At 35.9% G+C, this 26,191-nt stretch overlaps 1 protein-coding gene across 2 annotated transcripts in view; it reads right to left on the bottom strand.

Moving 5' to 3' along the window:
• Positions 1-245: 245 nt before the first annotated feature.
• Positions 246-26,191, bottom strand: part of TLR5 (toll like receptor 5) — a 67,952-nt gene continuing 42,006 nt past the window's right edge. For both annotated transcript variants that reach the window (XM_051993367.1, XM_051993366.1), the window contains exon 3: positions 246-5,851. In XM_051993367.1, coding sequence (XP_051849327.1) covers positions 3,274-5,850 — 2,577 coding nt within the window. In that variant the 5' untranslated portion in view covers position 5,851 and the 3' untranslated portion in view covers positions 246-3,273. The remainder of the gene's footprint in view (positions 5,852-26,191) is intronic.

The raw sequence follows: 26,191 nt of genomic DNA on the forward strand, positions 1-26,191 counted from the left end.
ATAAGAAACTATAGACAATGGACTACTGACAATTTTAAAAAACTTTATTAGTATGACACAATCAATTAATTTCAGTATGGTGACTGAGCATCTATTTAATCTAGGCACTGGCATAATTCCTGAGAGGACCACAAAAGATACAGTTCTTATCATTGTACTAGCATTTCAGCTCAGAATTGAAATTTAGAATTTCAAAGGGATGTGGATTTTTTTCTTTTCCCCAGTTTAATTTCTCTCAAATGTTCTTTGGAATTTCTTCTGTAAGCAGTGTCCAATGGCTTTGACCTTGAGTATTGTTGATACAAGCACTGTGATTTTTGCCTTTTCAACCCCAGACCTTAAATTGTACTTGGGAAAACCATGATCTGAAAGCAAGTAAGATCTGAGTGTTTGTTGGAAAACATCCGGTAGTTACAACTCCAAAATCTACTTTATACTGACCTAGGGTTCCCTGCCTCAGTTGTTCCAATTGTCAATGGAAAGTAATGATTATCGGTATAGTGAAAATTAATTTTTGGAAAGCATGCTGCTATAGGAGCATAGATTGGACCTGGAAGGAATCTCAGGGGCAGTTTAGTCTAACTCCCTGATTTCATACATGAAGAAAATGAACCCCAGAGCCTAAGAGACTCACCCCAATTCATACAGGTACAAAAGTCAAAGGTGGATTTTAATTTGGTCCTTTGACACCTTCTTTGTAATGAACCATACTCTAGCTATCTTTTTCCACCTTCACATTTTCCCATGTTCTCTGTTCATGTTCACCAGCCTAAGTTTCAACCTACTTTCAAGATCCAGCTTCAGCTCCAACATGTCAAAAAAAAAAATCTTCTCCTAAATCACCACAGCCCTTAATGATCCTTTACTCTTGTGAACAACTTTGGCATTTATTGCTTATACTATGTACTTATTCCTTGGCATTGATTATTTTAAATATACTTCCCCCCATCTACATCCAAAATAACCATATATTTCCTGCCTCTTTGTGTTCCCTGTAATTAATCTATAGATGGTACTCTAAAAAAGTTTGCTGTGGATGATGACAATGATGATGTATGACAAATTTCCCAAGTCTTACCATCACCATTCTTTGAAGGAAATGTTACCAAAAACCTATATGGTACCATCATAGTAAGGAGAAAAATATGGCAATTTAAACACTTAACTATTCCATTTCATCTTTTAGATCTACAGTCTTGCCTAAGATTAGTATCTGAATCAATGGTATACTCGACATCCATTTCAAGCAATGGCACCATTCTGTTGAAAATAAATATATTTTTTAAAGGATCAGAAAGTAAAGAAAGCTCCCCTCTTCTCTTCTCCTCCTTTATACTCTCCTCTATTCCCTCCTCCATCTCCTTCTTTTCTCTACCTTTCCTTTCTCTCTTTTCCTCTATTCCTCTGCCCTCAATTCTTCTCCTCCTCTTCCCTTTCCTTTCCTGTCCTTCCTACAGTCTGATGAGAAGCAGTTTTCCTGGGAACTCAGCAACAATGAATATTACAAGTTCCACAAAACTGAATATTGATGAAATGAGCGTCATTTGTTCCTTTTTCCAAGCTTCCCTCCTCATATTTAGCATATTCCATGGCTTATGTGACACTAAGAGAAAAATTCATGAAAGACCATTAATACTGGGTACTACAAACAAAACAAATGCAGACAAAATTAGAAGGGAAACAATAAACTGGGAAAACATTTTTACAATCAAAGGTAAAGGCCTCATTTCCAAAATATATAGAGAATTGACTCTAATTTATAAGAAATCAAATCATTCTCCAATTGATAAATGGTGAAAGGATATGAACAGACAATTCTCAGACAAAAAAACACATGAAAATATGCTCCAAATCATTATTAATCAGAGAAATGCAAATTAAGGCAACTCTGAGATACCACTATACACCTGTCAGATTGGCTAGAGTGACAGGGAAAGATAATGTGGAATGTTGGAGGGGATGTGGGAAAACAGGGACACTGATACATTGTTGGTGGAATTGTGAACACATCCAGACATTCTGGAGAGCAATTTGGAACTATGGTCAAAAAGCTATCAAACTGTGCATACCCTTTGATCCAGCAGTGTTTCTACTGGGCTTATACCCCAAAGAGATACTAAAGAAGGGAAAGGGACCTGTATGTGCCAAAATGTTTGTGGCAGCCCTGTTTGTAGTGTCTAGAAGCTGGAAACTGAATGGATGCCCATCAATTGGAGAATGGTTGAGTAAATTGTGGTATATGAACATTATGGAATATTACTGTTCTGTAAGGAATGACCAGAGGGATGAATACAGAGAGGACTGGCGAGACTTACATGAACTGATGCTAAGTGAAATGAGCAGAACCAGGAGATCATTATATACCTCAACAACGACACTGTTTGAGGATATATTCGAAGTGGTTCTCTTCAATAAAGAGAGCTAATTCAGTTTCAATTGATCAAAGATGGACAGAAGCAGCTACACCCAAAGAAAGAACACTGGGAAATGAATATAAACTGCTTGCATTTTTGTTTTTCTTCCCGGGTTATTTATACCTTCTGAATTCAATTCTCCCTGTGCAACAAGAAAACTGTTTGGTTCTGCACACATATATTGTATCTAGAATATACTGTAATCTATTCAACATGTAAAGAACTGCTTGCCATCTGGGGGAAGGGGTGGAGGGAGGGAGGGGAAAAATCAGAACAGAAATGAATGCAAGGGATAATGCTGTAAAAAAATTACCCTGGCATGGATTCTGTCAATAAAAAGTTATTTAAAAAAAATACTGGGTACTAGATAGACCTTTGGTCTCCTTCTTGGGGTCAATTCCAATTTTCTAAATCATTAATTTTTCTTTTTAAGTCAGCATAGCAAATCATCATATGAATATGAAAAACAGAAGGTTTCTGTCCTTTCTTAGCAGAAAAATCCAATGAATAATAATGAGAACTAACATTGATAACGGCACTTTAAGGTTTGCTAATGGCTTGATAAGAATTATCTCATTTGATCCTCACAATAATCCTGTAAGATAAACTTCACTTGATCATCCTCATTTGACAGATGAGAAAACTGAATTGGAAAGCAAGGTAAAGTATTTTGCCCAAGGTCTCACAGCTATCAAAGTCAGAGGCAGGATTTGATTTCAGGTCTTCCTAACTCCCAATTTAACATTCAATCTATCCTGCCAACTGGCTGCTTCCAAAGAAAGAGTCAAACATCTGTAATGTAAATATAATGGAAAGAATAACTTGTGACAGGAGTTGAGGATGACACTGTTTTCTTTGGCTAGGATATGGTTGCTATGGTTTGTAAGGGGATGTTGTTGGATTTCTTCTTTTCTTCTTTTTTGGTAAGTATGCTTTGAGAGAGTTTATTTAAGAACCAGCCAACATCCTGAAGGTCCTCCGGCCATTTCAGGTATGGTTGCCTCTGCACAAAGACTCGGATTGGTGGGTATTTCATCAATTGATACTGGGAGAGTGATCCGGCTACCACCATGATGAGGACATCTTTAAGATCAGAGAAGTATCTGCTCTGGGCAGAATTGAAGGCTTCAATGCACCAGCCATCTTTGAGGAAATGCCTTGTCACAATGCAAATAGTCTTTCTGCTGCTCCAAATGGCATCCCGGATGTTGCTGATGTGGTCTTCTCCTGGAAGGAAGTCCCTTTCCTCAAAACACAGATTAAATCTATTTTCAGAATTGTACCGGGAGTCTAAGTGATTAAGGAGTGCATTCTGGACCCATTCAAAGTCCTTGTTACTGAAGCACAAATATGCATCGTATTTGTGCTGATCCTCTTCTACTCCTTGACGATAGTACTTGAATGTCAGTCTCTGGACCATCTTATGCCAGAGGGAAAAACAGAGCCCACGGAACTTTGTGAATATCACAGTTGCTGTGAGGAACAGAGTCAAGGTGGTGGTAAAGAAGATGAAAAGTGTAAAATTAATAAACTTTAGGGCTTCCTCTTCATCACAGCCCTCTGTGGAAAGTGAATAGAGTGAGACCCCAGAGAATGAGTCAGGGTATGTGCAGTAGACATCCTCAGGGGACCCAAGCATGGTAACATTGGTTTGATTCAGCCAAAGGATAAAATTTTTGGCTTCACAATCACAAATATATTGATTGTGACTTATATCTAAGTGGCTCAGTGATGCAAATATGGTTGGGTCAGGGGATAGTAGGAGGTTATGGGATAAATTCAAGACTCTTAAATTTGCAGGTAGAACACCAGGAGAAAGAGATGTCAACTTGTTAGCATGCAGGCTAAGGATTTGTAATGCAGTCAGATCACTGAAAACATCAGGTGGAAGGAAACTGAGGTAATTATTATTCAGGAAGAGAACTTTAAGCTGGTAAAGTCCCTTAAACATATTCCAACATGATCCTGTTTGCCAGACAAGTTGCAGTATGTTTTCTGAAAGATAAAGCTGCTCCAAGGTATAGTTCTTTGAAGAAAAATAATGTTGGTAGCAAACGGAAAATCGATTTTTATTTAAAATGAGAAACTTCAGACCTGGAATCTGGAGAAGAGTATAGAAATCTGTCAGCGATTCCAACCTGTTTTCTGATAAATCAAGGAATTCAACAGTTATGCCTCTCCTTTCAAAACTTACCAATTTATTGCCACTTAGGAGGACCATAGTTAAGCTTGGAAGAAAATCAACTGTTTTAATAGCATTATCACGAAGATCCAAAGTTTGTAAATTTTTCAAGGATTTGAATGTCTGTGCCTGAATTGCCCCAATATGGTTTTTTTGTAGATCAATATAAGAAATGTTATACAGTCCATAAAAATCAGAATTGTAGAGTTCCCCTAGTAGGTTATAGGATAGATTGAGAATTTGGAGACTATCAAGGCCATAAAATGCTTCTATAGCAATCTTATTTACTTTGTTATGTGAAAGGTTTATAAATTCTAAATTTCTGAGGGTCTTGAACAGGTGAAAATTCAAGGAGTAGATAAAGCCATGTGAAATATCCATTTTTATTATTGAACTCATGCCCAGGTCAGCAAATGTGTCCTGGTCAGGTTCCTTTATGTTATGAAAACCAAATCCTGGCCCCATAATATGGTTTTTAAGAAACAAAGAAAGAATCTTGGTTCCATTGGTAGCACGACAGAAGTTTTGGGTGATATCTGCTGTCCAGCCATTGCCTGAGACATCCAGGATCTCAAGGAACATACTTTGGAAAGGATTCATGCACTCTTCCCAGTTGACTGAGATCCTGCTATAGAGGATATTGAAAGAAAGGTTAAACAAAGAAAATCTTTTCCCTTGGAGGGGTTTTAGATCTCTTTCACATACATGGGATATTTGGTTTTGAGACAAGTCTATAGATTCCAAAGATTTCAGATCTTCAAAAGAAGGATGAAGGTGGATATTCTGGATGTCATTTATAGATAGGTCCAACACAGCTAAAGAATGTAAATTTCTAAAATAACCATCTTTTAGAATTGAATCTGAGAGATGACAGGAAAATAGACGTAATTCAAACAAGTTGGGCAAGCCTTGAAAAGCATCAGTATGCAAAAACTGAATTTTACTATAGCCAATATCCAAGATTCTAAGGTTGGGCAGGTTTCTGAAAGCTTCTCTCTCAATGATCAGAGGCGTGTGCTGAGTTCCTAGCTGTAGCAATAGGAGCATCTCCAATAGAGGGAATGAAGTAGCATTAATCACCCTGATATAGTTATAACTTAAGAATAGCTTAATAATGGTATTTGGCACTTGGGGGACTTCGGTGAGGTTGCAGGAATTATAGAAGGCAAGTTGTCCATCATCTGAGCAAAAAGGAATTCCACATATAGAAGTGACTCCAAATAGCAATCCCAAGAGAAATGCAAGATGGCCCATCCTAGAGAGAATAGAAGAAAGATCAAACAATACAGGAATATATATTAAGAAAACCACAGAATGGGTAGGTGATTGCTGCAGAAGGTGACAATAAGCTTAGAGAACATGGGGGCAAAGTCATAGAATATCAGCCTTTGAAATTGAAATTAATAAAATAAGAATAAAATTCATAAAAAGAGGCAAAAGTGCTAGCTTCAATCCAGAGTTGTCTACCATTCAAATTGTTTTAGAATTGTGAGCCATGAGGTATTCTCTCTATAAGAATTCAGACATGGTCGGTACAAGGCACATGTCAAGCTGCACATAAAATCTTCATACACATACAAGACTTATTGGACAAAGTTCTGAATCTTAAATCATATTTTATGTTTGCTTCTTGAATCCTGTTACCTTCATATGAACTTGTCCTTGGACACTCCACTTATCTTTGTTGTATATTTGTTTGGTAATTCATTGTAGATGTTTTGAAAACTAATTCTTCACCCTTTAAATGCAACCCTCTTATGTCCAGCCCCTCAAGCATTGAGATGCTACTTTTGTGATATGTTCTACCAAGTCATTGTCATACTGGCACTGCTACCTGTATATGAAAAATAGAACACTAATCTAAGAAAAGTTTTTTAAGAAGATCTGAGCAGTTTGCAAAACATCACAAGATTAGCAGGAGTAATAGCTATTTAAAGTTTATAAGTATAAAATAAATTGTAACTCATTGTAACATGTTCACCATAAAGAAATGTTTTCCCAACAGAAGGGTCTGCAGGGGATCTTTAAAAAGTGAACCAACTAGTTCTCAAGTCAGGAGGACCTGAATTCTGATCTCAGACACTTACCATTTCCTAGTTGTATCACCCTGGGCAAGTCACTTAATCCCAATTGCCTCAGCAAAAAAAAAAAAAAAAAAAAGTAAACCAAGAGTAAGAATTTATAAGTATTTATTCCATCATGACCTAGTGGAGAGGGAGGCTTCCTTAAAGAAGAATATCTTCAGAAATGTGAAAATTAAATCATTAATAAGACTTAAAAAGAAAAAAACCTTAGATCACAGAAAGGCAATGTATTAAGAACACACAGATTAATAAAAGAAAAAAAATCCTACTTTTCATATACCATTCAAAACCTTTAGACTTTATGTGGTCTCCTAAGCATATTTAAAAATATTATTTATTTAACATTCTTTTAAAGAGAAGTTTGAGTTACAAATTATTTCCTTCCCTCCCACCCCTCTCTCATCTACTGAGATGGCAGGATATGTGATATCAATTATACATGTGAAATTATGAAAAAAATATTTCCATATTAGCTATGTTGCAAAAAAGCTAAAAAATGGAAAAAAATACTACTTCAATTTGTATTTAGAGTTCAATAGTTCTCTCTCTGAAGGTGGATAGCAATTTTTTTCATTGTAAGTTTTTAAAAATTATCTTGGAGCACAGTATTTCTCAGAGTAGCCAAATCTTTCAGTTAATAATCATCACAATATTACTGTTTTTATGTACAATGATCTCCTCATTCTGCTTACTTCATTCTGCATCAATTCATACAGGTTTTCCCAAGGTTTTCTGAAACTATCCCCCTCACCATTTTTTATAGCATAATATTATTCTGCCACATTTATGTAATACAACTTTTTCAACTATTCCCCAATTGTTGGGTATCCCCTCAATTTTCAATTCTTTGTTACCACAAAAAAGACTTGCTATGAACATCTTGGTACATATGGATCTTTTTCCTTTTCCTTATGTATGTGTGTGGTTCAAACCCAGTAGTGACATTGCTGGGTCAAAGGGTATACATAGTTTTATAGCCTTTGGGCAGAGTTCTACATTATTCTCCAGAATGGATGAGTTCATAACTCCACCAATAATACAAGTTTCCCAGTTTTTCCACATCTCCTCCATAATTTTTCCTTTTCCTTTTCCATCATATTAGCAATTTTGATAGATTTGAGGTAGTAATTCAGAGTTGTTTTAATTTCTATTTCTCTGATTAATGATTTAGAGCATTTTTCTCATATGACTATTGATAGCTTTGTCTGAAAACTACTTGTTCATATCCTTTGACCATTTATCAATTCAGGAATGGTTTTTTTTTATAAATTTGCCTAAGTTTTCTTTATATTAAAAAAATGAAGCCTTTGACTGAGAAACTTGCTGCAAATTTTTTCCCCCTATTTCCTGATTTCCTTCTGATTTTTACTGCATTGGTTTTATTTGTCCAAAACTTTTTAAATTTCATGTAATCAAAATTATCCATTATACTTTCCATGTTCCTCTCTGTCTTTTGTTTGATCATAAACTTTCCTTGTCATAAATCTATTGTCTTTCTCTGTTTCCTTCATCTCAATTTGTACACAAATATAAAACTTATCATTTATCCCTATGGAATTTTATCTTATTAGATCAGTTCAAATGCTGTAGCACAGGGATCAACAAATTATCCATGTGCGACAAATCCTGTTCACTGCTTTATATGCCATATGAGCTAAGAATGAGTTTTTACAATTGTAAATGAAGTTTTATTGTATTTTTTAAAAATTAAATTATTATTATCTTAGCTGTACAAAAACGGGTCATGGATTGGTGGCATTTAACATTAGATTATTTTTGATCTTTATTCTGTAATCTAGCGTACTCTGTGTCACTGGAAAATTTGGTGAATTTGTCATCTATGTCTCTAGCCAAGTAATTGATAATAACGGTAAATAATAGGACCAAGCACAGATCCCTGGACTGTTCCACTGAAATTCTTTAAGTACATTCATACAATCAGACCTGACCCATCTGATTATATTACCATCTAATAGCTCTCAATCTTCTCCACAAGAACAGTATGAAGGGCTTCATTAAAAGCTATGCTGCCCCCAAAGACATTGAATTGCACATATTCTTTAATCTCTGATATCATGACCAAGTCTTCCAAAAATATCAAAGAAGAAAACAATTCAGATGTACAGAAATATTTATAGCAACTTTTTGTAGTGGGAAAGAATTGGAACCTAAGGAGGAATCTATTAGTTAGGGAATGGCTGAACAATTTATGACATATTAATACAATGAAATACTATTGTGTTATAAGGAATTGGAAATACTTGGAGGAAGTGAGTAGAACCAGGAAAAATTATATAATACCAACAACATTATAAAGACAAATAAATTTGAAAGACTTAGGAACTCTAATGGGCAGAATGACCAACCAGGATTCCAGAGGACTTAGGATGAAATATTCTGGACTTAAGATGTAGAATATGACACACATTTTGGGCTTGGAAAATGTGGGGATTTATTTTGTTTTATTATGCCTATTTGTTACAAGTGTTTTATTTTCATTTTAAATTAGGAGGAGAAGAGAAAATGAATACTTACTAGTTGAAAAATAATATTAAAAAAGAACTTTGCTAAAATTTGGATAAAATCCATCTTTACCCTCATCTACTAGTTTAGTCATCCTATCAAAAAGGAAATGAGGTTAGTCTCAGTGAAATCATGCTTACTCTTTGTAATTAATAATTCCCTGTCCAGATGTTTGGCAATCATTCCTTTAAAGATCCATTCTAGAAAATGGTCCTTAGAATTGGAGTCAAATTTAATGACTCATGAAATTGACATATAAAGTTCTCTTTTCTTAAAAATCAAGACATTTGACCTTTTATAACCTTGTATTACTTCTTTCATTTCTCATTATCTTTCAAATATTACTAACAATTACCCAGAAATCACATCTTCTAGTTTTTTTCCAGCAAAGAGTATGTGCCATTTGGATGAGGTGACTTGAATTCATCCAGGCTCTTTGTTTCTCTAGCTTTATTTATCTTGATCATCTATTACCCCCATGAAAGCAGATTAACATGTTATTTACATCTTATTTATAATAAGCAGTGTTTACTGTTATAATGAGAGGTTAAGGGGCTTGTGCAGGATCATAAGCTACTATGTGACTGATGGGACTTGAACTCGGTTGTTTTTTGCTTTTTTACACTGAAGCTGATTCTCATCACCTAAGCCCTGTTGCCTCTCTCCAAACCATCTTTAAATGGTCAGATGGTCTGAGAGAATAAAACAGGCCCTCTGATGGGAAAAATGAGCTCAGCTTCTTAGATATTTTTGTCCCTTTAACTTCATGGCTGTGATCACTGAGTGACTCTGTCTGGAATTGGCAATAACATAGCACACCTGGTCATCTGTACAACTCTCAGCACTTCGAGGAAATGTTGATGTTTCAAAGAACCATGGATCTCATTAACTAGAGAGTGGATGAACAAATTGTGTGTGAATGTAATGGAATAATGATGAGTTGGTGATGTAAATGGGAAAAGGCAGACCAATGAGTGACTTTATTAAGTACTTATTATGTTCTGGGGATGCAAATAGAGAAGTAAGCCAGCCTCACTCTTAGGGGGGAGCCAACACATATGGAAAGTTTTGATTGCAAATCCAATGACATGGTCCAGTGGTCCTTAGGGTGCCATGGCAAAGCAGATGGTAATGCTTCTTCTTAAAAGCCATTTCCACTATTATAATTACATCAGTTTCTGATATTGAATCATTTGACAGGGAAGAACTTACTTTTCTGAACCTTCAGGACCTGTGGCTACAGCATGTATAAGAGTAGTGAATTGCCAGGCTGACTCTCTCAGGCATTGTTTCTCAGGATATTGCTGTGGGCACTAATGGAAACCGGCCATGTAAGAAAATGGGGAAAGAAAATTAGAGTTGCATTACAAGGAGAAATGAATCTTCTTCAAAACCAGGAACATCCCCAAGGGATGTGACTGAAGCAAAACACCACTTTTGCTACTTTCCCCAGCTTCCCTTATTGATGCCTTTCCTAGAAGCTTAGGTCCTGTCAGAAGGAAACCCCTTTGCAGCAATAAAACAATCTCACAATAAGTTCAAGAAATAAGCCCCCCAAATTACTTTACTTTCCCTTGCTCAGATATTATAAAAAGTGGTGAAGAAATGACTTTCTTAAAAATATGTGAATTGTTTGGAACAGATGGCTGTACCAACTTCCACAATCAAAGGGAAGAAAAATCATCCAAACCCCAATTTATGTTCTTGAATTAAAAAGCAAATATTTCAATTGTAAGTTTAGGAGGGAAAAGCAGGAATAATAGCCAGGAAGTGATTTCTATTCCAAAAGATCTTTTTTGGTAGGAGGAGGGGCAGGAAGAAGGAGGAAAGGAGAAGATGAGAGAGAGGAAGGCATGAGAAAAAATGAGTTTCAGGATACTTCTAAATCTCTTTGGGAAGACATGTCAAGCATCATGTTTCAACTGAGTCCATATTTGAACTTCAGCAAAAGGATGGCTAATCTTCAGTGAAAGGAAATCTTTCAAATATGTAGCAGCAATGTTTTTTAGAATTATGCATATGCTCTGGCTCTACTCTGTCAGGGTTGGGAAGGCTAGACATCCCTCTCAAGGTTCTCAGGTAATTCTAAGAGTTTGGGACTAATTTTTCTCTGCCATTGGCTTAAACACCCCCTGGCTGTGTGACCCCCGTCTATTAGGAGGGACACTGACTAACACTCTGGATTTATTTAATCATCTAATACTGGTCAACTTTTACAAATGGATGTTAAGTCCAAAGATATAGTAAGACCAAACATACAAACATTTCCCCTAACACCTCAGGGGCATAATTCCCACTCTTCCCATACCATCTTATTCTCTGATTGGGGAGATTAAGGTAAAAATTTAGCTTAATGTGTCTCAGCTCCCACCATGTTCTTGCCCATATATAGCATGACTGCCATATCTTTCCACTGGACTGGAGTCCTGAATATCATTAATAAAGATCACTCCTTACTCCTTGGAGCATTGATGCTGGGTTGGTTACAGAATCTGGACTATATTTCCATGGCTTGCTTCCCCAGTCTTTTAAACTCTCAAGGCTGGAGACTATGCTTTGTACCTAGATTTAAAATCCAAGGATCCAAGTCTCATTCTTGGGCCTTTTCCTTTATGTCATGAGACATATCAGACCACCAAGTTATGTCATAAGATAATGAAATGAAGAACACCAAGAAGGAAGTAAATGAAGCCAACAGGTCTTTTTGAATGCCTCCAGACTCAATCAGAGAGATTCAATATGTAGTTAGCCAAGCAGAATCATTTATAGAATGGCCATGAGTACTTCCACTATCCTAGAAGGAGAGTTTCAGTCTCTTCACATGGGGAAATGCTATCTCAAGTGGTCTGGGAATGATTTAGCTCCCTGTTATATTTCTTATGGTCTTCTCCCATGGAGTTTAAAATTTTCCTCCTGGTAGAATCTATTTCATATGCACATTCCAAGTAAAGAACACTGTAGAATTCCCAGCTTATGGGAGCAGGGACTTTACATGGCCAGGAGCTTCAGCAGAGATGTTATCAGTCAAAATGTCACATCTAAGGCTGAAGAAAAACTCAGGATATATAAAAATCCAATTTTCTCAAAATGAAATTCTGGCAGTGATGCCCAATAGGAAGTTATCCCTCCAAGTCCTAACCAAGTTTAATCCTGTTTAATTTAAAAAAAAAGATTACTGACTTCTGATTCTATATTGTTTAAATAATCTTATAGGATCTAGTGTGGTGACCTTGCTTTAAAAACAGCCTGTATGATAGAGCACCAGCCCTGAAGTCAGGAGGACCTGAGTTCAAATGTGGTCTCAGACACTCAACACTTCCTAGCTGTGTGACCTCGGGCAAGTCACTTAACCCCAGTTGCCTCAGCCAAAAAAAAAAAACAAACAAAAAAACCAGCCTGTGAAGGGCTGAACATTATTCAACCTAAAGGCCAGCTCTCCAGATGTCCAATAAGTAGTGTGTCTGAGAGATGATATTAAAGATGATGATATCTCTTTACAATAATGTCTTTTTAATATGTATATAATATTTTGTTTCCAGATATACACTTTGGAGATGAGGAAATAGGCTCAGACAAGTAGAATGAATTGCCTAAACTCTCACAGCTAGTCAGTAGCAAAATAGACACTAGAATCCAATTATTTAAGATCTCCATGTGGTCCTTTCTCCTGTTACCACTAACTGCACCTGCAACTTAAAGCACTTCACCAGCACCTGACTTTTTTTGATACCTCAGTCTCAGAGAAAAATTCACTCTGATGATAATCATTTGTTTAATACTTCAATGGGCCATGAAGGGAAATGTGCTTCCCAAGTAAAAATAAGTAATTAACTATGCTTTCTGGAATAAAGGATCAAGATCTTGGATAAAGAAAAAGAGAAAATTTATAAAAGTAAACCACTGATTTCCAAACGGTTTAACTTAATTTCTGACATTATTGTTTTGTCAGTGGAATAAATTGTGCAGGTGCACCAAGGCAAAAAGAACATTCAGTAACCTATCTAATGTGAAAAATGAAGGACAAACGATCTTTTGTAAGGCATGGTGATTTTCAAGGGCGTTTTGAACAGCTGTTTGAGTTCATGAAAGATTGGAGCAAGTGTTTCTCCTATGCATGATATCTAAGACTGAAAGCCAAGAATATGCTTCTTTCTGTGGACTTATTTTCTTTCTATCCAAGCCATTCTAATAACAAACAAAACAAAAAACATTTTGGAATTGTAGCAATTAGAGCAAAAGTGATTTGGGGAGCATCACCTAGCACAATTCCTTATTTTATAGATGAAGAAATTGATGACTAGAGAGATTGTTTTCATAGGTGATAAATACTAGATCTGAGATTTAAAACTAGGTTTCTTGATTCTAAAACCTATGTTCTACTGCTTCTTAAAAATGCTGTACCCACTAGGCAGTTATTCCCCCAAGTTCTAACCAGGTACAATCCTGTTTAATTTCCAAAAAGAGATCATTGATTTCAGATTCTGTATTGTCTAGATAACCTTGGATTGGTCTTTATGTGACTGCTGTGATCTGCCTGACATGGATCCCAAGGAATTACCAATACATGGATTTTATCTGCACATTAAGGATAAGTAAATAATCAAGCTCCTGCATGAGATTGGATCCATTTGTTTTTTGTTGTACTGTTAAATTGTGGTTCTTATTCTCCTCCCTGCCTCCCTTATCCTCATTTTGGCGAGATTTCCTTTCTTGGTAGAAAAAAACATTTCGTTAAGTAGTATAGACCCTCCTGCTCATATGTGAGTTAATAACTTCCTCTGAAGCGGATCACAACTGGTCTTCTTAACTGGTCTATTAAAATCTTAATAGTTGTTTTCCTCTTTTCAGCTTTCACAAATAAACAAACATACTTTAATCTAATCCATGGTCATCCTAAGCACAATTATTAGTACCTACACTATGCTGGCTGTTTACCCTATGAAATAACAACTATCTGTCAAGATTACTAAATTTGGGTCATCCTTTGACTAATCGTGAGAAACTGTCCTGTTATAGGTCTTCCTTTCAGATTGTCAGCTTCCTGTGTCTAAAGCTGCCAAAGATATTGAAGTTATGTTAAGTTTAAGATGTCCTAAAGAGTGATTATGAATTCTAAAAAGACTTTTCCATAACTCACTGCTTTGCATGCATCTTGACCAATTAAGCTCACCAAACTTTCAAGGCTAGATTAGAAATAACTTTCCTAATAAACTATACCATAGCTGAAGCCTTTTCCAAGAGTAATTTAGCCTCCACTTTACATTTTGTTAAAGCTACCTTGTGGCTAAAGACCCAAGATAGTGAGGATCTATTGCTCCTACCATTCATAAATAAGTGAATTTAAGTCATTATAGGCCTGAAAAGCAATTTCATTTTTAGAAACTTTCTCTACCATTTCGGAAACCAAGTTGCTCTGGTATATCCTTCAATGAACCCCAACTCCATACACAATTTATGTAGTAGACTCTCTTTCACTTTTTATTGGCATGACGGCAATACCTGCCATGCAACCATCCTTTCAAAGACCATTTGTTGCTAAATGATGGGAATGAACCAGGAAGACAGATCACCTCTCCAGACTCTGAAATTATACTCTAGAAACCAGGGCAAAGACCAGATACATTCAGGATCATCTGGCTAAAAAGGACATTTCAGTGTTGTTTTACAAAAAAGGAGCAAGGATTATAAGAAAACTGCAATCTATTTCAGGGACCTTTGCTTGTCCCTTTTGACATTTACTGTTTTTCAGATCCCAGACAGGTGGATCTTTTGGCTTTTAAATAGTAAACTTGAATTCTCTTTATAAAACATTCCACATAAAACTTATTTTCCTTGTTTTTTTATATTGGAGCCACCTGGATACTTTAACAAGCAAGCCTTTTTCTAATAAAAGTTATTCTCTCCACTTATTTTACAGATCCTTATTGTTGCTTTGTTGCAGTAGGAAGTAAATTGTAACATACAAACCAATCAACATTGAAGAATAAAAAAAAACCATTGAATTGACCCCCAGGCTGAATTTTAGTCTTTTCTTTGCCACAACTATTGCAAAGTCTTTTAACATTACAAAAAAATTTCCATACAAGAATGATATGAGGCAAATAATGCAGGTATCCAGAGTAACTGATTAGAAGTGACTGGAGCTTTGATTATTGCTTGCTGACATAGGGTGGGTCCATTTTTCTCTCTATTCATTGAATCTTTTGGTCTCAGTCAAGGCCCTCCACAGCCCTGCACAGCCCTGCACTCTCTCACTGTCCTCCTCTATGTCATGTCATGATTGTATCTTTCTCTCAGATCCAGTTTATCTCATTGCAGCCCCTTTCCTCTTGCCAATGGTTTTCCTCAAACTCCACCTTTTCTTAGTGGTTGAGGGATGTCAGCCCTGGCTACAGGGCACAACTTTGACCCTCTGGGGATGGATTGCTCTCTTTCCTGGCATTATTTCACATGGGATGGACTATGTTTTACAATGAACCCTCACCCCCTCCTTCAATGAATTAGTTGTGGACTGAAGAATTCCTAATTATGTTGTTGGCAGGTATTATCTTTGGGTACTTATGTAAACACTTACTAGTTGTGTGACCCTGAGCAAGGCAGGGGGAGAGAGAGAGAGAGAGAGAGAGAGAGAGAGAGAGAGAGAGAGAGAGAGAGAGAGAGAGAGAGAGAGAGAGAGAGAGAGAGAGAGAGGAGAGGGAGAGAAAGAGAGAGAAGAGAGAGAATGTGTGTATGTCATATAACTAGGAAGCGTATCTGCTAGGACTTGTGTACCCAGGGCTCGATGCCTCCATTATTGGAAACCTTAGCTTTGTAGTTGACCCACAGGAAATAGGATAGTGAACAGTTTTGGCAGAGTCTGTAAGGAATTTAAGTTAAATAAAAAATACTTGGCTACTTTCTGCTATGGAAACTATAATCCCTATATTATATACATACACACAATACAGTACAATAAATAATGTAAATGAAAAATCATCATTTATTATCTTTCCTTAATATAATCTAAATTCAAAATGACTTTGATAAATTGTAGAATTATGAAAAATAAACAGAAAATCAGAGAAAACAAATATAGGACATATCACAGGTGGGGGAGGAGAGCTAGCCTATAATATAGATTCTGCAAGTAAGTAAGATTTAATTTTAAGATTTAAAGAATGACTATGAACTGAGGTTGAATCATACATTATTACTGCAAATCTTTCCCCCCTTAAAATAAGCTGAACAATGGGATTCATAAACAATTAAATAAATGGGAACCCTGAAGCCATCCTTCTTTTACACCGCGAGAAGACAATGTAACTTAATGGATGGCGCATTAGACCAAAAAAGGAGAGACCTGTATTAAAAACCTTTCTCCAACACTTACTAGCTAGATGATTCTGAACAAGCTCCTTAACTTCTATATACTGTATTTTCCTCCTCTATAAAATGGGAATAATATTGATACTACTGTGGATTTGTAGTCAGTGAATCTTGGTTTGAATCCCCAGTCATTACTTACCATCTGTATGACTTTGGTTTTACTTGTCTACAAAACTAGGGCACTGAAGTATATTGTCTCTAAAATCCCTTCCAGTTTGGACATCGATGACTCAATGATATATAAATACCTGCTTCACAGAAATGTTGCAAGGACCTTTAACTAACCTTTAAGTGCTATACAATTATGAGTTATTATTCTTCTCAACTTTACTGTTGTTCCATTGAACAAATAACTTTATTTTCCCTGGTTTCTGTTTCCCCTATTCCTTTCTTAACAAAAGAAGAGGTCCTTTCCAAATATAAAGTCCTGAATTTCTATGATTCTATCAGAGATATAACCTACATTTGGAGGGGATTCAGAAAATAGCTTTCAGAGAAAAACAAAGATTTGGAGATGGAAGGCACTTTGGAATTCTGGTCAAGAGGTGTCAGACTCTTGGATTGTAGCTCAAGTAGCCTTTGAAACTTAGGAATGGTCAGGAATCAGACTAAAATGTAATTGGGAAATGTTTAACAAATTTCTTTTCTTTTTTTTTTAATTTATGGACTAAAACAAGGAACACATAAGAAAAAAATAAGATTGCACATGAAACTACAAATCTATTATATGTGACTTGCTATTCCTTTTAAACATATAAAAAAGTTATCATTGGCAGCCCTCTTTGTAGTGGCTAGAAACTGGAAATTGAGTGGATGACTATCAATTAGAGAATGGCTGAATAAATTGTGGTCTATGAATATTACGGAATATTATTATTCTGTAAGAAATGACCAACAGGAGAATTTCAGAAAGGCCTGGAGAGACTTACATGAACTGATGCTGAGTGAAATGAGCAGGACCAAGAGATCATTTTATATATATATATATATTCAACAACAATACTATATGATGATCAATTCTGATGGATGTGGCCCTCTTCAACAATGACATGAACCAAATCAGTTTCATTTGTTCAATAATGAATAGAACCAGCTACACCCAGCGAAAGAACTCTGGGAAATGAATATGAACCACTACAAAGCATTTCCAATACCTCTGTTTTTGTCCACCTGCATTTTTTATTTCCTTCTCAGGTTAATTTTACATTATTTCAAAGTCCGATTCTTCTTGTGCAGCAAAATAACTGTATGGACATATATACATATATTGAATTTAATATATACTTTAACATATTTAACTTGTGTTGCTCTACCTGCCATCTGGGGGAGGGGGTAGAGGGAAGGAGGGGAAAAGTTGGAACAAATGGTTTTACAACTGTCAATGCTGAAAAATTGCCCATGAATATATCTTGTAAATAAAAAGCTAGAATAATAAAAAAAACTGCAAAAAAGTTATCATATGAATTTCTTTTTTTTCTTGTTTTTCTTCCTCCCCTATTACCTCCTCTCCATGCCTTAGAGATGGCTAACATTAGATACAAATAAGGATGTGTGTGTATAAACATACATATGTAAAATCATTCTATGTATACATCTGTTTATCAGTTTTTTCTCCAGATTCCAATAGAATCTTCCTTATGGTGGTCAAAATTACTTACTTGCTCAAAGTTTTTCTTAAAACAATATTGCAGTTACTGTATACAACATTCTCTTGGTTCTGCTTATTTTACTCATTATTTAGTGTTAGTCTATACATGTTTTTCTAAGCCATAAGTATGATCTTTCTAAGTCATAAATCTGATATTTCTAATCATAACTCTGATAAACAATATGTTACATATTCTTCACATTTTGTTTTAAAAATCTCTCTTTATATCTAGGTCATAGAAATAATTTAAAAAATGCAACACAGAAAATATTAACTTGTGATTTTCTAAGATATGCCACATCAAGGAATGTTATATATCTGAGATTGGTACCACTGTGAATGTAGTGTACTCTCTTCATTTTACAGATAAGGAAACTGAGACCCAGAAAAGTTTGGAAAATAAGACTTTATGAGGGATCCTTACTCTTTTCAGTGATTTTCAACTTAGGATCTCTGAATTTGGTTAAATATTTTTTATAACTTTCAATATAGTTAATTGATTTCCTTTGCAATCTTATATATTTTATTTCATGCACTTAAAGACATCTAAGAAGTCTTTAAGTCTTATATGAAATGATGCAAAGTGAAGTAAGCAGAACCAGAATAACAATATATACAATAATAACATTGTATACAGTATTAGCAATATTGTAACAATGATCAACTGTGAAAGTCTTAGCTATTTTGATGAAGACAATAATCCAATACAATTCCAAAGAACCTATTCTGAAAAATGCTATTTACTTCTAGAGAAAAAATGAAGAACCGAGTGCAATGAATAATATTTTATCACTTTTTTCCTTTTTTTAGGTGTGTGTGTGTATGTGTGTGTATATTAACATGACTAATATGGAAATATGTTTTGCATAACTTCACATTTATAATTGATATAACATGTTTACCTTCTCAAAATGTTGAGGTCAGGCAGGAAAGAAGGAGAGAATTTGAAACTCAAATTTTTTAAAAACGAATGTTTAAAATTGTTAATGTAATTGGGAAATATTTAACAAAACACATTGTTGTTGTTCAGTCATTTCAGTCATGTCCAATTCTTTATGACCTCATTTGAGATTTTCTTGGCAAAAATGCTGGAGTAGTTTGCCATTTCTTTCTTCAGTTTATTTTATAAAAGAGGAACTAAAGTAAAACAGGGATAAGTGACTTGACTGGATTAGACAGGTAAGTCTCTGAAGCCAGATTTGAACACAAGAAGATGAGTCTTCCTGATTCCTGACTCAGCCCTCTATCCACTGTGCCATCTAGCTACCCACCAAAATAAATAAAAATACATAAAATTATATTGAAATATATTAAAATTGTTAATATATTAAAAATTAAAGTTATCTGAGGAGATAGTTATCATCAGACTGCTGAAGGGCTCAATCACACACACATACACACAAAGATTAAGTACCCTTGTTAAGGAAAGGAAAATTTAAATGGCTTGCACCGAGAAGAAAAGGCAAATAAAATATTCAAGCATGCGATTTAACTGTAAAGTATTAAGTGATTTTTGTTCTTTATTCTCAAAGAGTACCAACATGATATCACTATGTGGGGATCAAGGAACAATGTGTCTGATTATGGCTGATCAGACCTATAAAAACTCAGAAGGCTCTACACGGGCCGGGCACAAATAGTCCACAGGAACACGTGGAGTGGAGATGTCTTTAAATGAATACATCTCATGTTTCTTTTGAGCTACTGCAGTTCTGCTTTGCTCAGAGGGCACAGCACCTTCTTTGATATAGGCATGCCATACTGGACAATTCTGTGTCTCACAATTAAATCCACAGTTCTCCAGAGAGATACTGAGAGCATCCTTGTACTTCTAACCTCCATGACAGCATTTAACTTGTGTGAGTTCTTCATAGTTGTCTTTTAAGCAAATTCTATCATGTGGCCAGCTCTCTGCAGGGCAATTTGGATACTTAACAGTCTAGTTCAAGAAGAGTTCTCAGTGTCTGGTACCTTATCCTGCCAGGTGATCTTCAAAGTCTTCCTAAGACAATTTAAATGGAAGCAAATCAATATCCTGGCTTGGCGCTGGTACACTGCCTTGGTTTCCCAAGTATGCAACAACATAACGTAGTTCTGCAACTTGTTAGGCAGCTTACTACCTCTTCTCTCCTGCATTTTCCTTCACATCCTCTAAACAATGAACTAGCTCTGACAATCTGACATCAACCTCATCATTTTTTTAGCCATTCCTGAAAAGTATATTGCCGAGGTAATTGAATTTGTCCACAACATTCAAAATTTCTTCATTTGTTGTAACTTATGGTTCCACATATCAATAGTGTGGTGCTCGCTGTAGAGAATCTCTATTTTCTTGATTAATTGTTAGGCCAAAATTAGCACAAACAGCAGAGAATTAATCCATATTTTGTTGCATCTCAGACTCAGAGGCTATAAAAATTGCATAATCATCTGCAAACAAAAAGTCACCCAAAAACTCTCCTTCCACTTTAGTCTTGGGTTGTTAAATAATCCATCATCAGTTTGGTAGCTGAATCTTGATGCTATTTTTGTCCTTGTTGAAGTCCTCTGACAATGTTGATGAAAACATCATGCTAAAAAGCATGGGAAATAATCACACAGCTCTGCTTCATTCCACTGGTGATTGGGAAAGTGTCATAACTCTGTCTTTTACCCAGAATATGTACAATCATGCACTTACATGTAATACTGATGAACTTAAGGCAACCAAATTTTGCCATGATTTTTCATAAGCCCTCTTGGGTAGATGACCATCTTCTGGGTGAAGGACTGGCCTGTTAAGGAAGACACAGGAAAGAATCTTGCTAGCATTGACTAAGAGGACTGCCTGCAATTCTCACAAGATAATTTCCTTTTATAGAGATTGGCAATGGAGGCATTCCTGAATGCCTAGAGAGAAAACCTCTTCTTGTCAAAGAACCAGGAAAATTTAAGTCAGTTTTTATATGAGATATGGAACTCCTTGCTCTGTAAATCTCACCTGAATAGAATCCACACCAGCATATCACCTCACGAGAAAAGCTAAATGGTATTCAAAACCTCTTCTTCATTTGGAAGTTTGGCTGGAGAGAAGTTAACTTCAACCTGAGGTATATGATCAATGTATTGTATTGATTGATGAGAGTCTCTTGAGAACACTAGGAAAGTAGTTAGGCAACCTCTCCAGTATCATGTCCTTATCACTGAGTGGTTGAGATGTAACATATGGACTTTTGGCCTATAAATAACCTTCAGGGCATCATAACAGTGCTTTGAATTGCTATTATCAGCATAACACTGAATTTCATCTGCCTTCTTTCTGAACCTTATTGAACTGAACATCTCAAGTTTCACTTGCACTTTACTTTTGATGGAATTAAATGCTGCTTTCTTAAAGATGGACAAACCATCCTGCTGAGAATGTAGAGTTCTCATTTTTCACTTCATCTTAATGTTTGTGAGTGTTCTAGTCCAGATGAGCAAATGCAGTGTTGGACACCAGATCTCTGAAGACTGCTCATTCCTTTTTTATTCCATTGTTACCAAGTGCTCAGTTTTCCCTCCAAGTTAGCAATGAATTATTGTCACTCAAAGAAGTGCTCTAATCTGATTACATGAAGTGTTCTGGTAGTCTTCTTGTATTGAGGTCACTGCTTTTGAATACTTAGCTTGCAGAAGATACACCCAACTAGTACATTGTTGGTGGAATTGTGAATGGATCCAATCATTCTGGAGAGCATTGGAACTATGTCCAAAGAGTTATCAAACTGTGCATATTCTTTGATTCAGCAGTGCTTCTATTAGGCTTATATCCCAAAAAGATATTAAAGGAAGGAAAGGGACTCACATGTGCAAAAATGTTTGTGGAAGCCCTTTTTGTAGTGGCAAAAAATTGGAAACTGAATAGATTCCCATTAGTTGGAGAATGATTGAATAAGTTATAGTATATGAATGTTGTGGAATATTATTGTTCTGTAAGAAACGACTAGCAGGATGATTTTAGAAAGGCCTGGAGAGATTTACATGAACTGATGTAAAGTGAAATGAGCAGAACTAGGAGATCGTTGTACACAGCAACAAGATTATATGATGATCAATTCTGACAGATGTGACTTTTCTCAACAATGAGGTGATTCAGGCCAATTTCAATGGTCTTGTGATGAAGAGAACCAATTACACCTAGAGAAAGGATAGTGGAAACTGACTGTGGATCACAACATGATATGGTCAACTTTTGTTGTTGTTGTTTGACTGCATTTTGTTTTTTTTTCCTCATTTTTTTCCTTTTTGATCTGATTTTTCTTGTGAATCAAGATAATTGTATAAATATGTATGCATATATTAGATCTAACATATATTTCTACCATGTTTAATATAATAAAGAAAAGTCCAGCCCTTTGCACTACCTATTGCCTTCATCACTCTCCCATCCTATGTCTTCTTACAATGACGAAGACTATTAAGTGCCCATGTTTGCTGTGAGGGTGAATCCATGTAGTTTTATTGCTTTTAGGTAAATAGAAGACAGTGTTGGTAATAAGGTCAGGAGATGCACAAGTCTTCACAAGTCTATAAATGACTATTGCTGTTGCTTTTTCCAATTCCATTCCTCCCAAAGGCTCTGTGCCATGTGTGGTAGTCTGAGTCTACTCTAACATAAAAGTCACCTAGAATTATAAGCTTGTCCTCTTTGGGCACATTGAATATGAGGGTCTCTAGATCTTCATAAAATTTTTCTTTGATCTCCTCAAGGTTCGTCATGATGGAAACACAAGCACTGATGATGGTAGCGTGGCACTTTCCTGCAAGTGGCAATTGTATTATCATGAGCCTGTCATTAATTCCTTTTGATAAGCATATAAGCTTGTTGATTACATTATTTTTGATTGCAAAACCTATGCCAGCTTCATAATACTCCTTTTCACTGTGGCCACTCTAGAAAAATGTTTCCAACTCTGACTTCAATAAGCTCGCCTTTATTTGGCAGCCTTGTTTCACTCAGCTAATATTTGGATATGATACCTGCTGAGTTCTCTCACAACAAAAGCTGTTCGTCTTTCAGGTCGACTGAATTTTGTGTTATCCATAAATGTGTACCCATGCTGTGTACTGATAGTGAGTGGAATCATCTTCACAAAAAATTTTGTTTTTTTTTTTTTTCATTTCAACTGTAAGGTGGAATCCCCTGTCTACTGTACTAAGCAGACCAGGATTGGGTTAAAAAGGCAATTTTTAGGACACCTTTTCTAGCCTCTTCCTCACACCAGGTAAGAAGTACAGACCTTACAAAAGGTGATGAGGGGCAACTGGATAGCATAGTGAATAGAGCACTGGCCCTGGAGTCAGTAGGTTTAAATATGACTTTATAAGTTTAAATATGACTTGGACACTTAACTTTTACTAATGGTGTGACCTTGGGCATGTCACTCAACCCCAATGGCCAGGAAGGAAGGAAGGAAAGAATGGAGGAAGGAAAAAAAGGAGGAAAGAAGAAAGGGAAGAAGGAATGGAGCAAGGAAGGTGTTTAGATACCCAAGGGACTGCTGAATCCCAGGGCTACGTCAGTCAGTGAAAAGACATTGAAGATGAAGGTTTCTAGATCTTCATAGAATTTTTCTTTGATCTCATCAAGGTTCATCATGGTAGGAGCACAAGCACTGATGATCATAACATGGCATCATTATGATCTTGTTTGCCTGTGTGCAAAGTTGTGTCTACAATTCTTAGTCTGTTTTCACCTGCTGATTCCTCATTTGCCTGGCTCCAGAGATCCTCGAGGAAGGTGAAAGTGGTAAAATGGTATGGATGAGGAATTTTGTTGTACATAAATTGGATTTAAGTGAGGCAGAATTTTATGAAGTCATTGCCCTCACTCTCTCTTCCAGCATCATTGGAGTTCAGACAAGTGACAAAAGTTTAGGATGCAATGAATGACCTTGGTGCCTTGGATGTCTAACCAAGTTCTAAGCATTCCCCAGCACCAGCTTCACCCACCTTCACAGCCACTGATAGATTGTTCTTACCTGCCTAGTTACTGGGATAAGTCTTCACATGGTTGGAGTAGAACCACTCACCCATTTGTTTGAGATGGTGGCTTTCAACCTCGTTTAGCTTGTTTACTTAAAGTGTTTGCTTTTGTGGTCATTGTGCATGTTCCAGCTTCTTGGAGCCACAGGTAATAACTAGGTGAATCAGTTGGACACCAAGGATGAGAAATTGCCCTGAAAGGATTCCACAGCCCTCACACCAGAGGTACTAATCTTTCCCAGACATCTGTATGCCCCAAAGCATTAAATATCAATTGATAAACTCCACTCAAGAGTTATTATCTTTATTTCTTAGCTATGCCTCCTAGAGAAAGAGTGGAACAAAGAGAAAGAAATACTGTAAGGTGATTAACTACATGTTCCTAGCAAGTGCTATTTATTTTCTAAACTCTGGGGACTAAACAATATTATGCCTCAAATTGTAGAATTCTTTATTGTTTACAAAACATTTTAAGGTAAGCACTTATTACTTCTCACCTGGGCACCTGCTCTCCCTTTTTCTGGTCACTCCCTTTTGTTAATCCATTGTCCATTTAGCTCTGCAATTAAACCTGCTAATGCATAAGTCAGATCAAGTTATTATTGGCTCAGAAATCTTTTATTGGTTCTCTTTTGCCTACAGCACAAAATATAAATTCCTCTATCTATAAAAGAAAAATTCCTGAACTCTCCAATATGGCTGCCACTTACCTTTCCAGTTTTGCTCACATTATTCCTCTTTCCTTTTTCTATGTTACAGCTGAAATGTCTTATTAGTATTGGCCATAACTCAGCCCTCCACATTTTCCCACAGGCTGTCCCTAATGTCTGGAATTGACTTAGAGCCCAACTTCTTCATTGTGATTCAAGACATTTCTTGAATGTAGAGGTAGCAAAACTGTGATTTATTGTCAATAAAAAAATTTTGCATACCTATTTTATATATCTATAAACCCAGGTCACATAAAAATTTCTTGGGTGAAAAAAGGTCATAAGTGGGAAAAGTTTAAGAAGCTCTGGGCTAGAAAGTCAGAGAATTTTAGAATTAGAAAGGGCTTCCTCACCAATTAAGTGGATTGAGTCCACCTTAATTTTGAGGAAAAAAACCCAAATTTTTTTTATAACATGCCAATTAAGGAATCATTTAGCTTTGTTTATAGACTTCCAATGATGTGCAACCCCTTATCTTCCAAGGAAGCTATTCTGCTTTATTTTTTAAGTAAGGCACTTTAAAAATTGTTTAATCCAGGAGTTAACTTTTTTGTGTGTCTGGTGAACCCTTGGACCTCCTTTTCAGAATATTTTAAATGCAGAAAATAAAAACACAAGATAACAGAGGAATTGTTGAAATTGAATTGAAATATAGTTATCATTAAATTGAAATATAGTTATCAAAAAATAAGAATAAAAAGCAAGATCATGGACCCATGGTTAAGGACCATAAATAGCTCTAGTCCAATTTCCCTTTATTTTCTTTTAAAAAAGAAATGAGGAGCCAACATGGTGAGTCATTTGTCAATATCAGTGATATAATAACAGCTAATATGCTACAGAAAATATGTTTCATGTCTTTTAACAGCTAATATCTCCCTTTGTGCTCAAAAATTCAGCAGAATTGAATTTGAACGTCTCAGAAACTCTTTGTAAGGATTATTATCATAAGAGAACACATTAAAATTGTGGTTTTTATGTTGCTGTTAGCTACTAAATAGCCTTTCAATTTAATCTGCATATATCTTGTATATACATAATTGTTTAAATGCTATGTTTCCCCCATTAGGAGATGAGCTTAAAGGCAAGAATTGTATTTTTGCCTTTCTTGATATATCTACTGATTAGCATGGTGTCTGGCATATATTAGGCATTTAATTAATACTTGTTGATGGTGATGGTATAGCCTAGAATTCCTAAATCAGGAATGGAAAGAGATTTTGGAGTTAATGTAGTTCATGGATCTCATTTTGCTGAAT

Source organism: Antechinus flavipes, chromosome 4 (assembly GCF_016432865.1).
Source record: "Antechinus flavipes isolate AdamAnt ecotype Samford, QLD, Australia chromosome 4, AdamAnt_v2, whole genome shotgun sequence".
Lineage (NCBI taxonomy): Eukaryota > Metazoa > Chordata > Mammalia > Dasyuromorphia > Dasyuridae > Antechinus > Antechinus flavipes.